At 40.4% G+C, this 14,236-nt stretch overlaps 1 protein-coding gene across 2 annotated transcripts in view; it reads left to right on the forward strand.

The window, feature by feature from the left end:
* Positions 1-14,236, forward strand: part of LOC119436004 (tyrosine-protein phosphatase non-receptor type 1-like) — a 72,537-nt gene that overhangs the window by 50,242 nt on the left and 8,059 nt on the right. The window contains exon 9 of one of the 2 annotated variants that reach the window (XM_037702726.2): positions 10,273-13,679. The exons of the other annotated variant lie outside the window; for it this stretch is intronic. Within the exon in view, the coding sequence (XP_037558654.1) occupies positions 10,273-10,480 (208 nt within the window). The 3' untranslated portion in view covers positions 10,481-13,679. Of the gene's footprint in view, positions 1-10,272; positions 13,680-14,236 lie in introns of those variants that run through there. 2 annotated transcript variants of the gene reach the window in all.

The raw sequence follows: 14,236 nt of genomic DNA on the forward strand, positions 1-14,236 counted from the left end.
AGCCTCTTCTAGCAGTAGGAGTGGCTGCTTTGCCATTGTGGAAGCATGATTTAAATCACCAGGTATTCCTCAACTGTGCACCAAAATTTCAGTCCACCAATGTTTTTGCATTATGTCACAGCTGCTGATAAAAACAATGACCTTATGGTCAACAGCAGACAGCCTTAGCCACTGAGGAGTTCCCAGATCAGTGATGGTGCTGAGCTCTGGTTTGACTAGGAGCATTTAAAAATTTGAGGAGCAATGATGCGCAGTGGCTTAAGTGCAGTGAGAACTGTTCACACTGGTTGCTGGTCTGGGAACCTTCGCAATGTACTTAGTGGGACAGCAGCATTGGAGGAGACATGTGCCCTGCACTTTTTAGTACTTTTATGGTAGTGTTGTGTCCAAAACGTATACGGATAAAAGTTAGCCCAAATATGGTGCAATCATTCTTTACTATTCTCCATCTCTTCACGTGCGAAATATACTGTCGTCCCCTTTGCACATGGTACCCCCTTGCACATGGTAGGGCTCAGACGTTATATCAGTAAGGGAAGTTCATGCTGTAAAAAAAGCAATGTGCTCAATAGTTACCAAAGTATGCCGGCTCAACATACACTATATTGCAGTTCCTGCCTCAGATATTGGCTCTCATTCTGGAAGAAGTCATACTGAAGCTCATATTCTTGTTTGAATCGGAGCTGTAGTGCCAAGTATTCCAGCCGCATGCCTAATTTTGATTGCTGCGCAAGGGAAATTATGAGTAAATCATTGAAAAATTAAATCCACAGTATTTTGCCTAGTTCTTTCTAAGGAGCATGTTTTTACATTACCTATGTATCATTGTCCTCAGAAATGAAAAATCAGTAAAGGGCTAGTTGAAGCTAGCTGTACTTCTCAACTTTAGATTTATGTAAAAAAGCTTAAGTACATCACTTAACTAACATAGCATAGGGGTACCATATGCAACATTTTACTGTGACAGCAGTTAAGAACTTGAAACACGGTTTGCTCTGTCTGTCCATCCGTTATGTTACGTTGCGTTAGTGCATTGTGGCACTGTTTTATTTTCGTTGTCATCATTGCGCCATCTTTGTTGTTGCATATAATTTAGGGAGCTTGCTAAGGATTGCACACTTTGACTAAGTTGGGGCGAGTTGAGCGAGTAGCTGCAGGACTCTCCTAAGTCTGCAGATTTTAAAATTTCAAGATGCGAGGCAGGCTGAACATCTTTCAAGTGCCTTGGCGATGATGAAAGAAACGCAAATTGTCTTGGTGTCATGTCGTCACATTGTTATCCTGAATGACGTTGAAGTGGTCTTGGCCTTACAACTCACTACACCGTTGTAAACAAACTGGTGTTTACAACGATACACATTGACATCACAATGATACACATTGACATGTTGTGCTACGTGATGGTGGTTGCTAGCAGTAGGTGTGATCTGCATTGCTCTTAACGCTCTCTCAAGCGCACAAATCAGTCCTCTTGATCCCTTGATTATTTTGTGATCTTTGTGCAGGGTTCTGTTCATAAATGCTTACAAAAAATTATGGCATCCACAAGGACTGTTCTAGGAACTTGTGTAGTGTTTATTTGCTCCTGAAACATAGAAATCTTGACCTAATGAAATTACAATGTAATGAAGTTCTACACTACAGTACAAATTTGTTATATCAAGGTGTGGTTGTGTTTCATTCTAGCACGTAATGAATGCAGACTGCTGTGTGTGTCCCTCCACTTAAGGGCTGGTCACATAGTTTCAAATTCACTTCATGGCATGGAGTTCAGATGCAGGGGTGGAACTGCCACGGTATTTGTGCCATTCTGCGCCATAGGATTATCCTTGTGCCGTGTTGGACCATACTCAGCATATTGTGCCAAAAGTAATAACTGGCACCATCCTGTGCTACAAGGAAAGCTTTGCTCCAAGAAAATAAGTTCTTGTTTCACTGTATCTGATTAATGCAGGCAACAACAACAAAGACATGGGCAATATATAAAGTGGGAACATCCACCTAGATGCAAAGATGAGTCTACTGAATGTTCTGTGAAGTGTTGCAGTGTTACTGATGCTCTGCTGATGCAACAAAATTAAGTACTGCCGAGAACTTGCAAATCGCACAAGAATTTGTATGTAAAATTGTACTTAGCCTATTCTAATGCACACCTTGGTAAGAAAACAGTTTGCACTCAAACCTAACAAGCATTGATCTTATTTATAATGCCAGAAAAAGGATCACGTTTTCAACTTTTTCAGTCAGAAAAATGAGAAAGCTGCAGAGGGTCGAAAATTATTCACACTTATTGTTCATCATAGTCACTGTCAAACAGCCCTTTATCACTGTCTATGGACCACAACATTGTGAACTAGGTTGCTCAACTTACACCAGAAATTGAAATTCACTTTAGAGTGCCTTCAAGGAGTTAAATGCTGTTCAAATCCCCAATCATTTCACGACTTTATGAATTTGATAGCTTTTATAATGTGAAGCTTTCTTTGTCTTGTACCAGGCACTTCGCACAGTAGGTAGGTTCCTGTCTCACCTTGTTTCAGGCCTTTTAAACAAAACAAAACAAAAAAGTGTCCAATTTGAACTTAGGGCCCCCAGCACAAAAGCTTGATTCTCATAGATCCATGCATACTTCTCTCGTGCCAATGCCAACTACTGCTTTGAGACGATTGCTGCATGTGTTCATGTCACATAACATTTTGCTTTAGAAGAACTAGATCATGAGTGTCAATTGTCCTTAGGCCACAGATGCAGGAAACAAACCTGTGAATAACTGTCAACTTTACCACTGCCCTTTACGTGTGTCGTATCGCATAATAACAAGTAGCTTATAAATGTGACAGTGCACCACTATTCACCATCATTTGCTTGAGGCAGCTAGTGCTTTGAGGTGTATGTACCTTTCGGATCAGCCCAGAGCATAATGGAACTTGCAATATTTCTTTGCCCAAATACTATTAATCAGATATGCCGTCACTGTCAGCACCTTGTTGCTGTCATTGCAGACACTTGCTCGCCTTACATGAACATATTGGTCCATCTGGTAATGCTTGCAAACACCTAACAATGATAAATAGCCTTCTGCCTACAAAATGCTTTGCATAATGTTGATTGCCACAGTGCGTGGGATCTGCATAATTTTTTTTCCTTCATGAAATGTGCACTTTAGTTCCTTCCCTGCAACTTTGAAAGGTGTAGATTAAGTGTATACTGGTGGTTTACTGCAAGAGCTAACAGGCAACTGAATTGCCCATTATGGCAAGTCTTGAATTCAAGCACTTGGCCCTGCAGCAGAAGTCGTGGTGAAAATGCTCTTTCCTCTCTGCATGCATGTGCTACTCATCAACACTCTACATGAGTGGAAGTTTATTATAATGAATAAGCGAGAGCAAACATTTTCTTATATATTTTAGCTGAAACAAGTAGAACAGAGTTTCACATCTGCTGCCTTGTCTGGCTGGGCACAAATATTTAAGTAGCAGTTGCCCTTTGGTGGTTATGATTGAACTTTGGTTACATCATAGGTTGTTGACTTCCCAACTATATTTTGCCTTCATTGGAGCACCCACTATGCTAGCTTAGTGACTGTGGCATCCTGTTGACCTTGGGGTTGCTTGTTTGATATCTGGCTGTGGCAGCTGTATCCTGGTGTGGCAGAATGCAGAAAAAAAAGAAAGACACTTAGTTGTATTTAGGTGCTCAATGAAGGACCTTATGTTGCAGTAATTAATCCAGAGCCCACCACTGCAGTGTGTCTGATAGCCCCGGTGTTGCTTTAGTATAGTAACCTATAAATCATTCACTTTTGGAAGTGATATACATTTTTGCTAAATGAAATAGGTGGAGCACAAATCTTGAAAAATTTTTTGAAGTGTTGTGTTAAGGCGGCGGTCCCACTCCGGCGGCACGAGCCCCCTGTTTTCAGTACTTTTGGAGCAACCGTGGCGGCTCTTCTACTTAAGATATGAAGTTGTCGTATAAGCCATAAAAAGCTTAATTCTTGTAGATTCCAACTATACATAATACAAAGAAATTGATTGGTGTGATTTAGAAATAAATGTTCAAGAACAAGCATGAGAAACATGGTTTTTGCGAACTGTGTCTCAGTTGTGACCATATTTAGAAGAAACTACCGCACTTACTGCATTGCGGCTTGCTCTGTAGCTTTAGGACATAATTATCTAGTTCCTAGACGTAGCAAATTAATTTTTGATTTTTACTTTTTGGATAATTTGCTTTTGAAAATTGCCAAATATTGCAATCTTCTGTTGTAAACAGCCCGGCAACTACATGCTCAAGGAAGCTCAATTTTGGATACAGTAGAGTTCAAGGAATTTACATTTAGGACACAAAATTTCATTCATGTAACTTTATTAGTTTTAAAGCGCAGCTTCGCAGCTTTATTACCTTCCCACAAAACTGGGCAAAAATAAAACCAGAATTCTAAATATTGCTTCTTTTCGGCCGCATTATTAGGAAAGCTAATAAAGTTACACGAATGAAATTTTGTGTCCTAAATGGAAATTCCTTGAGCTCTACTTTATCCAAAATTTAGCTTCCTTGAGCATGTAGTTGCCGGGCTGTTTACAACAGAAGATTGCAATATTTGGCAATTTTCAAAAGCAAATTATCCAAAAAGTAAAAATCAAAAATTAATTTGCTACGTCTAGGAACTAGATAATTATGTCCTAAAGCTACAGAGCAAGCCGCAATGCAGTAAGTGCGGTAGTTTCTTCTAAATATGGTCACAACTGAGACACAGTTCGCAAAAACCATGTATCTCATGCTTGTTCGTGAGCATTTATTTCTAAATCACATTAATCAATTTCCTTATATTATATATAGTTCGAATCTACAAGAATTAAGCTTTTTATGGTATATACCACAACTTTATATCCTAAGTAAAAGAGCCGCGACGGTTACTCCAAAAGTACTGAAAACGGGGGGATCGTGCCGCCGAAGTGGGACCACCGCCTTAATCAGTCCCAAGATATACAGTGTTTCAGCGAACACTTTGAAAAATTTTTTAATGGTTTCCTGTGGCAGATAGCTTAATTCTAGTCCATGAGCTGGTCTACTTGAAGAGGTGGACATTACTTGCAAAAAAAAAAATTAAAATGCATAATCGACTAATTACCAAAAATTCACTAATAAAGTTTTTACCTAATTACCTTATGGCCCATATTGCAATTTACAAGTTCTAGCTGTGGAGTTGCGCACTTGGAACGAATTCTCGGGATGACACCAGTTCTGAGATATTAATTCCCGAACTTTGCGGAGAAATGCATTGGCGTTTCAGTTACTTATGTGCTTCAATGCACAAAGCGAACCATTTAAGAAAGTAACTGGAATGCCAATGCATTTCTCTGCAAAGTTCGAGAATTACTATCTCGAAACTGGTGTCATCCTGAGAATTCGTTCCAAGTGAATCCGCCGTGCGAACTCCACGGCTACAATTTGTAAATTGCAAAATGGGCCATCAGGTAATTAGGTAAAAACTTAATTAGTGAATTTTTGTTAATTATTCGATTATGCATTTCAACTTCTTATGCAAGTAATGTTCGCCTCTTCGAGTAGACCAGCTCATGAACTAGAATTGTGCTATCTGCCGCAGGCAATTTAAAAATTTTTGAAAGTGTTCGCTGAAACACCCGGTAGATTGACCTCAGATTATGGTTCTTCTTAAGTTTATGCTAGTTCTTGCATTTAATGTGTGCCTTCCTATAGTGTGAAGAGAATGTGAAAAGTGGCCATATCTTTTTATAGACGCATCTACTGTGTTAAAAATTATGGTATACAAAAAAAAAAGCTGTATTTTAGAGAGGAAAGAATTGAAAATTGTATGGAAATAATTGCAGCTTGTTTATTTGTGTGTATGATGCCCATTCCAGTTTTGGGAGTATTGCCTCTTGCAATAATATTGTCTTGCAATTTGAGAATTTTCTTACAAACTGTCCACCACTGTAGTCAGTGACAAGTCAAGAATGCAAAAAATGCTCCGGTGCTCCTGCCACTGCACCTCCTATTCATCTATTGCTCGAACTTCTGAAAAATAGTTCCCTTATGAAGCATATAGGCACCAAAGGGAGATGCCCCATTTCTCAGCGATGACCATGCCATAGTCATCTGCCATGCTCAATAGCAGCCATTACCAGCGATGTGTGGATAAAGACAGCTCAAAGCACAAACACGTGCAGAGAACGCTGGGGATTTAGAAGGATTAGGAGAGGTATGATTCTGACCTCTGGTACAAACAACCTGCTTGCCGACTCTGAGAATGTGAGCAGGTGTGTGCCACAGTGGTAGACGGTCCACTGAAATTAATCCCTGTACAGACATAGGTGTTGCTTGCATCTCGGCAAAAACCTCTCACTCTCTCCCTTTGAGGTTGGGATGTGGATACGAAGGGGAGGGAAACATGAAGTGATTTGTTGGTGCGTGTGTAAAGTTCTCTCGCAAAGGGGCATTAGCTTCGGTATGCTTGACTTGACCCACTGACTATAGTAGTATTGCTTGAGTTGGTTTTACACAGGTGCTCACTGTATATCACGGGGCATAAATTTTACCACTTTTGAAAATGCAGAAGCCTGTTCACAATGTATTGCAGAATTTTGTTCCTCCTTTGGAAGTGTCCTGACCATATCTACAATATTTTTGCGAGAAGTTGATATTGCTCCTTGGTGCAGTAAACTTAGTGGAACAATGTCTCACTAGTGCTGTGAGATAGTGAACCTGGCATAGCATCGTAAAGGTGTCTGCAGGGAGTGATCTTGCTGTAAAGGCTTACTTCCTCCAGGCAGCTGTACTACATGACACCATATTTTTGCCTTGAGAAAGGATTGTAGCTATGGTGAAGTTTCTGTTGTGTAGGTTGACTGGGAGGTTTCGCAAGGAGCCCAGTGCATATCACACGTGCTTGTAAAATAAAATCTGGTTCTTTAAGAATTACGGCTGTATGTCTAGATCCTGTGAAAAAGAAAAAAAGAAAAGAGCTGTTTTTGTGTTTTCAAATTGAGCACCTGCAAGGAGTGTCTGCACAGGGTAAGCACACATCATCCTTTTTGAAAATGGCAGTAAGTGTTGTATTATGTCTGGCCACTTGTATCCTACAGCAGCATTTAACTAAGCTCTGAAATGAAGGGGACGTGTGTATATCATCGATGGAGTGTTTTCATTATGGCTATGAATCAACTGTCGGCTGTCCATTTATTGTTGTGTGTTCAACACCAACTGGACCCACAGGACAGAATGGCGAGTAGTTCTTCTTCTCATAGCATGGGCCAGCCTGTCTGCGTCCTTTTTTAAATGGCTGCCTGTTTTACTGGAACAAAATTGTAATTTCTAACATTGGTATATTTTCTATTTTACATCGTGATACTTTGCTTGAGCAGTTTGCAGCTGCACAGTGTGCAGCTGCCTGCGCTTGCTCATATTAGCTATTGGCTGAGCATGATGTCCGAGTGTTCAGGTATTGCTTGTTCCTGCTGTGCCTAACAGTTGATGCTGCGGCATGTTATCATGGCAAAGCTTGTTTACTTCAGCTGCGTACTACAAAAAGTGTGTGGGCAGGTTCCAATAAAGGTACCGGCAACCAATGGGAACGTGCAGCGAGATTATGGTGCAGAGGAAAAGTGTACATCATATTGATGGAATCGAGAATGATGTCTCAAACAGTCAATTAAATTTTAATTGGCACAGGAAGTCGTCAAAAATGACATGGGTCACATGGTGGTGAGCCAGTGTCTGGAAAAAATGTTTGGGCCCCATGAGCTCACAAAATGTATATTATTGAGTCATTGTCATGCATGCTTTGCTTTTCACATGATGTTACCCTTTGCTACCATAAGGTCTTTTGAACCTCTGGATTTATTTAAAAAAGATTATATATATGTATGTGTGTGTGTGTGTGTAGTAAGCTTTTGTTATGAAGTGGTGCTGAATGTGCTCCACTTAATGTCATGGCACCTATTATGCACGTCCCAGTGCCAATATATTCTCCACCTGGCATGTCAGCTTGCATGTCTGTGCGTCTTCTCTTTCTCTATTCCTGCTTTCAACTTTTTTTTAGTTATATCTTTTCAAGTGGCATGTCTTCTTTGTTGTCTCAAAATACCTGTTGGTGTCTTGCGATTTCCTGCTGCCTTATCCTAATGGAGCACTGGGGTGCATCACACAATAAGAAAATATTGCAAAAGCCAGTTAGATTTTGCCGTCTTGCTGCCAAAGCTGCATGTATTTCCAGGTCCTCAGTATTTTTTTTTTTTTTTTTGAGAGGCTATTTGTCATTTCTCTTAGTGATCAGTGTGGCCGGTGTCTGCTTATAGTAAATTAAAAACTGTTTGCAGATGGAAAATTCTGGTGGCATTTTTTTCTTTTCACATTCTGAAGAAATTGCGGCAAGCCTTGGTAACTTTGATAACTCACTTTCCGTTGTGCCACAGGAAGAGGGTAACTCAAAATTGGTTGTCGGTCCCTTTAATTTGAGCACCATTGCTCTCCTGCTACAGAATCTTAAATGCAACTGTAACTTTAATTTAAGCAGTCTGGGTTCCAATTGGTTTTGTGATTTATTCTGTTGCTTGTTTCTTGCGATTAGACTACACAGCTAACAAAAAAAAAAAAAAATTCTTCACTTTTATGTCTTCGAATCTCCATGCTTGAAATCTGAAGTTTGTTTAAGGTACAGGAAAAATTTACAATTTCACATGTATTGCCAAACATCCATTCATTTTAGGAAGAATTGCCTGATATAAACTGCTGTTAAAAAAAAAAACAAAAAAAAACATTGCTGAGGGAACTGTGTGACCATTGACAGGCACCACCAGTAAACACCCGGAGGTCTGTCTTGTTGCTGTTCGAACATACATGTGTATTAAATGATTCTACACCACAGGTGGTTAAAATTGATCTGGAGTCGCCCGGACCAATTACAGTACAGATCTAATGGAAAGTGCCTCAAGATACATGTTATATTTAGAAATCAAGGGGACACCGCACAAATTTTATGCAGTTATAGACTTTTTGCTGGAACGATTTAAACTACATCACTCTCTACAGGCTTTTTAACTATAACACATTATGAGAAGTGAATTGAATTCTGGGTGAATTCTAGGGTTTTATGTGCCAAAACCACGATTTAATTATGAGGCACGCTGTAGTTGGGGACTCGGGATTAATTTTGACCACCAGGGTATCTTTAATGTGCCCCCAATGCACTGGACACTAGCGTTTTTGCATTTCGCCCCCATCGAAATGCGGCCGGCATGGCCGGGATTTGATCCCGCGACCTCATGCTTTGCACCACAACACCATAGTCCATAATATTATGCCACTGTGGCGGTTATAAAGAGAAGTGTTCATGTTTCCTGCAGTGGTGTTGGGAGTTCACTGATACATTTTTATCCTTAACAAAGCTTACTGAAAGGCTTAGAGCAGGTGACACCCCTTGTACCCATGCAGTTATTCTAGCAAAAGGATAAGACGGGTTTTGTCAGCTTTTGAACTAGCTCTGTTTGCAGCTTGGCTAGTTTCGGTTTAACAAATTTACAGCACTTTGCAAACTGAAATGTGGGTGTGTGGGCTTCACAGGAAACTTAAATTGGAATTGTACTTGCTTTAACAATTTGATGAGCTTTTTCACCCCCCTCAGTTTGTGTTGGTTGATGCCTGATTTTTAACAGCATAAGTACTGTGAATGATTTGTTGCTTTGGTTTATTGCGAGTATTTGTGGGGGAAGTACATGCTATGAGGGATAGTTAAATTGCATTGTCGTTGAAATTTCACATTAAGTGCTCTTGAGGTGTTAAATGGTGTCTCTTTGCTTCATTACTGCTTGGAGATATGGATTTTTCTTTTCTACATATATTAAATGCCCATTCTTATAAGAGAGCTGGTGCAGCTACTGCATACTGCTGTTGAAAAATATAAACATGATTGTACTGGTCGATTAAAGTAGTAGTACAAAGTTATCTTAGCATGCCTATTGCTAGTGCCAGTTCACATGGTCTAAGCTACATGACCCATTTGCTGCTTTTCATTCGGTCTTTTCTTGAGTTGCATGAAAATGAGGCATGAGTAATGATGACTATGAGCATAGTAAAAAGGTAGTTATGCTTTTGGAGGCTCCCCAGTTGGTTTTGCATGACTGCGAAGTAAACAATTGCTGCAAGCTTTAGGCAGTGAAGGTGTGAGCCTGGTTAGGCATGGTCTGGTTGCTTAGCTCATGCTGGCTTGAGAGGAAGGTGCTCTTGATGATGCCCCTGTATTGTATGCAGCACCGGAGAGGAGGCAGAGTTGCGCAGGCGGCAACGACGAGAGAGGGTGGAGCGCACGTCACAGATGCTGCAACGCATGCGGCAGAAGCAGCGCTCTTCAGAAGCCTGGGGCCAGCGGCGGAGTCTGCTGAAGCGCGTATCTCTTGGCCTTGTTCTCCTGCTGGGCACGGGTGTGCTGGTCTACAAGTACTATGACTCTGGCAAATAGCTTAGCAGCTTTGGAAGATAAGTCACACATAGCTGATATCAGGGGTGGTGGTGGAACATCTCGGGAGACCAACCACAATGCTGCTTTGGCCAGTGTCCATGCAACATGTGAAGATAAGTTGCTAGTAAGACCAAATGGAGTGTGACTGAGCGGACATTTGCCTGTTGAAAAGTGCAGCATCACTGGAAGCACATCTACATTTTCGTCCACTGCTCATCAACCATCTTGTTGTCTGTTAGGACTTTTGAGGGCACAGTTTAGGCAATTGAAGTGAAGTTCACGTGTCTTCACATTTCTGCTTATTGGATCTCATCAAAATAATGCATTATTGTTCAGTGCGTACCAGTTGTCACACCCTCATCTGCTGCAAGCATACATTCTTAGTTGTCAAAAGTTTGCAGGTATTGCTAACTTGATTTAAACATCATCCTTGTTTTTGAAGCTTTGTGGGCAAATTTGTCAGAATAAAGTTTTTGATAAAGCTAAAGGAATTAGCTGAGTCTGTCTTAATAACTCACCATATTTTAAAGATTTTAGCCTTAGTGTGCTTTAACTCAGGGCATTTATTAGGATCTATGCTGCTTTTGCGACCTACTGCATTTGGTGTTCTTGGTAGTTAATGCATACATTTTTTAAACCTGGGGTCTAGTTGCTGCATGTAAACTCTGCAAAGTGCAAGGCCATATATGAAGGTGATATTGAGTATTCACGTATGTTCTCTGAACAGTCAAGCACCAGCAGTCAGTCAATTGATAGCACATTATTCTTAGCCCTGTACTGAATAATTGGTGTTTCAAGTATTTGCTTTGTTTTTCTTTTGCAAACAAGACTAGCTTTGTACTTTCTTACTGCAGTTCAATGTGCTGAACTGCTGTTTAAAAGTTTCAAATTCATTCAGTTTCTTTTTTCTGACTTGCTGATTCCTTCTCGTATTGTAGGGACTATGTTGGCCTTCTCTGTTGAGGTGCTTTGTATGAAAATAGGGGAATATTCAAGCTTGCTGTAAGGCACTGGAAGTTTTATTGTTGTGCACCAAAATCTGTCAAATATGTTTAATGTGATGCTTACCATTTCATAAATTTTTGCTTTCTTGTATATTTTGTTTTCCACTGCTGTACGTATTTCCAAGTTGGCTCCTTATAAAAACATTGTCACCATTTTCTCTAGCCCCTGAAAAGCAAAAGGCAATACCAGGGTTTGATGGCCACTTGTGCTTTTGCATTGCATATGTACTTCCACTCTGGCAGCAAGGTGCTTTGCTTTTGGCATTTTAAATGCTGGATGTTCTCGTGCACTGTGCCTCCTGTGGAGGTAGATGACACATCTATGTAGAACAAGTTTCTTCCTATTTTTGACTTGTGAATTGGCCTATCAAGCGATATGCATATTGGTGACAGGGGCTTTGCTGTACACTGAATTACAGCACTTAGTAATGTGCATGACAGCTATTCTCTTGCAATATCTTGGGAAGCAACAATTTGTTCTACAATGGTGACGCAAAACAAGAGTGATAAGTTAATCTTCTGAAGCATTCTGAGGTGTCATATCTCTCATTCTACATTTTTTGTGGCTTCTTCTGTAGTCTGGTGTCTACACAATGTCAGCATGATAATCTTGAAACAGCAGGTGCTGGAAGGCAGCTGAACCATTTTTGATGCTGCTTATATTGTTTGCTACAGTTTTCTGTTGACGCTGGTTAGTTACTTAACGCTAAGCCACCCTACCTCCTTTCACTTCAATGGTTGCCTTGAAAGGCAGCATAGATTATTTTTCTGTATCACTGCTTGAGCTCATGTTCACCTCGCATCTGCATACGTGCTGCACACCCTTTTATTAAAATATGTCATTGTTCTCAGATGTTTAATGTCACATTGCTGGGTGATGTGTGCATTTAATATGTCTATTTTCATGCCTTATAACTGCAAGCTGCAAGTTATATGTCAGAAAATAAAAAAAATAAACACTGCAGTGCCTACAAGAGTTATGTATTTTTAGATGTTTGTCTAGAGAGTAGAAAAACTTGACTGAGGTTTGTAAAGCCATTGTAAAATAAAATTGTGCTGTCACATTCATTTTAGCGAATGTTTGCTTGTCTGCATTGTCATTTGAAGGTTATGTGGGTTGTAGTTTTTTAATGGCTTCGTGTTTTGCTGTTTCATATAAAGCCAGTTGTGTGTTCTTTCTCCTTCCGAGCATGGCAGAAACATGCACGATGTTCTGGACTCTGCTTAAAAGTGTACAATAAGTATACAATTGTCGTAGACTTACTGGCATTCGAAGACCAGATTTGTAGTGATACTGTAGTTGCTCTGTCATAGGTTGATTTAGTTTGTGGCACAATATATACTTGTCATGAAACTATAGTCTAACCTTGACAGACAAGTCATGCTTCAGATGAATGCAAATTGCCATTGTTCAAAAAGGTTGAACAGGCTACGATTGGCTGTATCAGTGTTAACATGAGGCTGCACATTTGTGTTGTTGCTGCTTATTTTTTGTACTCTCGTGGGTAAGAAAGTCCCCAGCCTGTTAAGTATTGTTTGTAAACATGGGCTGGAACAAATTTGAATTTGACAAACTGAGAGTGATTCCATTGCAATGCAGTAAGCTAGACTAATATTCTTAACTGTTGCACACAGAGTGAAAGTTTACATTCCAACTGGCAAATTGTAAGGAATAGTTGCTGGTCTATTAAACTTGCTACAGCTGTATTTGCTGATAAGGTCATTACATTTTGCTTTCTGTTTTTGGTATGTTGGATTATAGTATTATAGCCTCAAACAATGGCTGAGCCTTGTTTTGCTGTGTTGCTTAAAAGTAGCATGATGGAATGAATGGTGGGCTTGAAGTGTCACATGTTACTCTAGTTCATGGCTTTAATTTGTTAAATTTTGTCATGTGCTGGACTGTTTGTACTCGGGGAATCCTTGTAGGTTGTTTTGCTATGCTATTCTTTGCTGTGTCAGTAGTCCCAAAATAAGCTGTTTGAAGAGCCAAGTCATGGGTGGAGAACTGCAGAGAGTACAAAGTAAATGTGTGTGATTCTTCCTGTGGTTGGGGGACTGGCTGGGCTATGTGCTTTTTCTAGTTTGCCTTATTTATTGCTGGCTGTGTGAACCGTTTTCGTCCAGATGCTGCCGAATGTCAAGCAGACACTGCCTGTTGTGAAACTGCTAGAATAAACATGCTTCTTTGCTAAGCTTCGTTTTAGTTGCACTTTTGTTATAGTTGTTGTAGCAGTTATTGTAAAATTGGATACTAGAGATGGTGACAATACTTTTCCACAATGCTGCTGCTGGTGGACTCACTGGAAAAAAAAATATTACAAGTGACCAGAGCAGTGATATAGCAGCATGTAGTGCTGCAGGCCACAAATGCCCCAATAGCAAGTGTGCTGTTGTAGTATGATGGCTAGAAGGGCAGTGTGACGGGCGGGAGCGTGGAGCTGCACAAAATGTCGTTGAAACATGGCGCCCCTCTTAGGGGCGCTGTGTGCGCCACGGGAGCGCGTTAAGCCGATGCAGCAGTGTATACGTATAGGCGCAGCTACAGCCGAATGCGGGCTGCCTTATCGCCTTTACTTTGAGAGTTTATAATTTTTGGATACATTGTGCTCATATGTGCTTTTATCCATTCGCCAAGCCTTGCATGTTCGTGCAAAAAGAGTGAGAAGCAGCGAAATGACAGACAGGAGCGCATTGTACTTGTCATATGTCGGTGACTGATGTCAGGAATGTCTGACACTGTGCACCTTTT

This window comes from Dermacentor silvarum, chromosome 1, assembly GCF_013339745.2.
Source record: "Dermacentor silvarum isolate Dsil-2018 chromosome 1, BIME_Dsil_1.4, whole genome shotgun sequence".
Lineage (NCBI taxonomy): Eukaryota > Metazoa > Arthropoda > Arachnida > Ixodida > Ixodidae > Dermacentor > Dermacentor silvarum.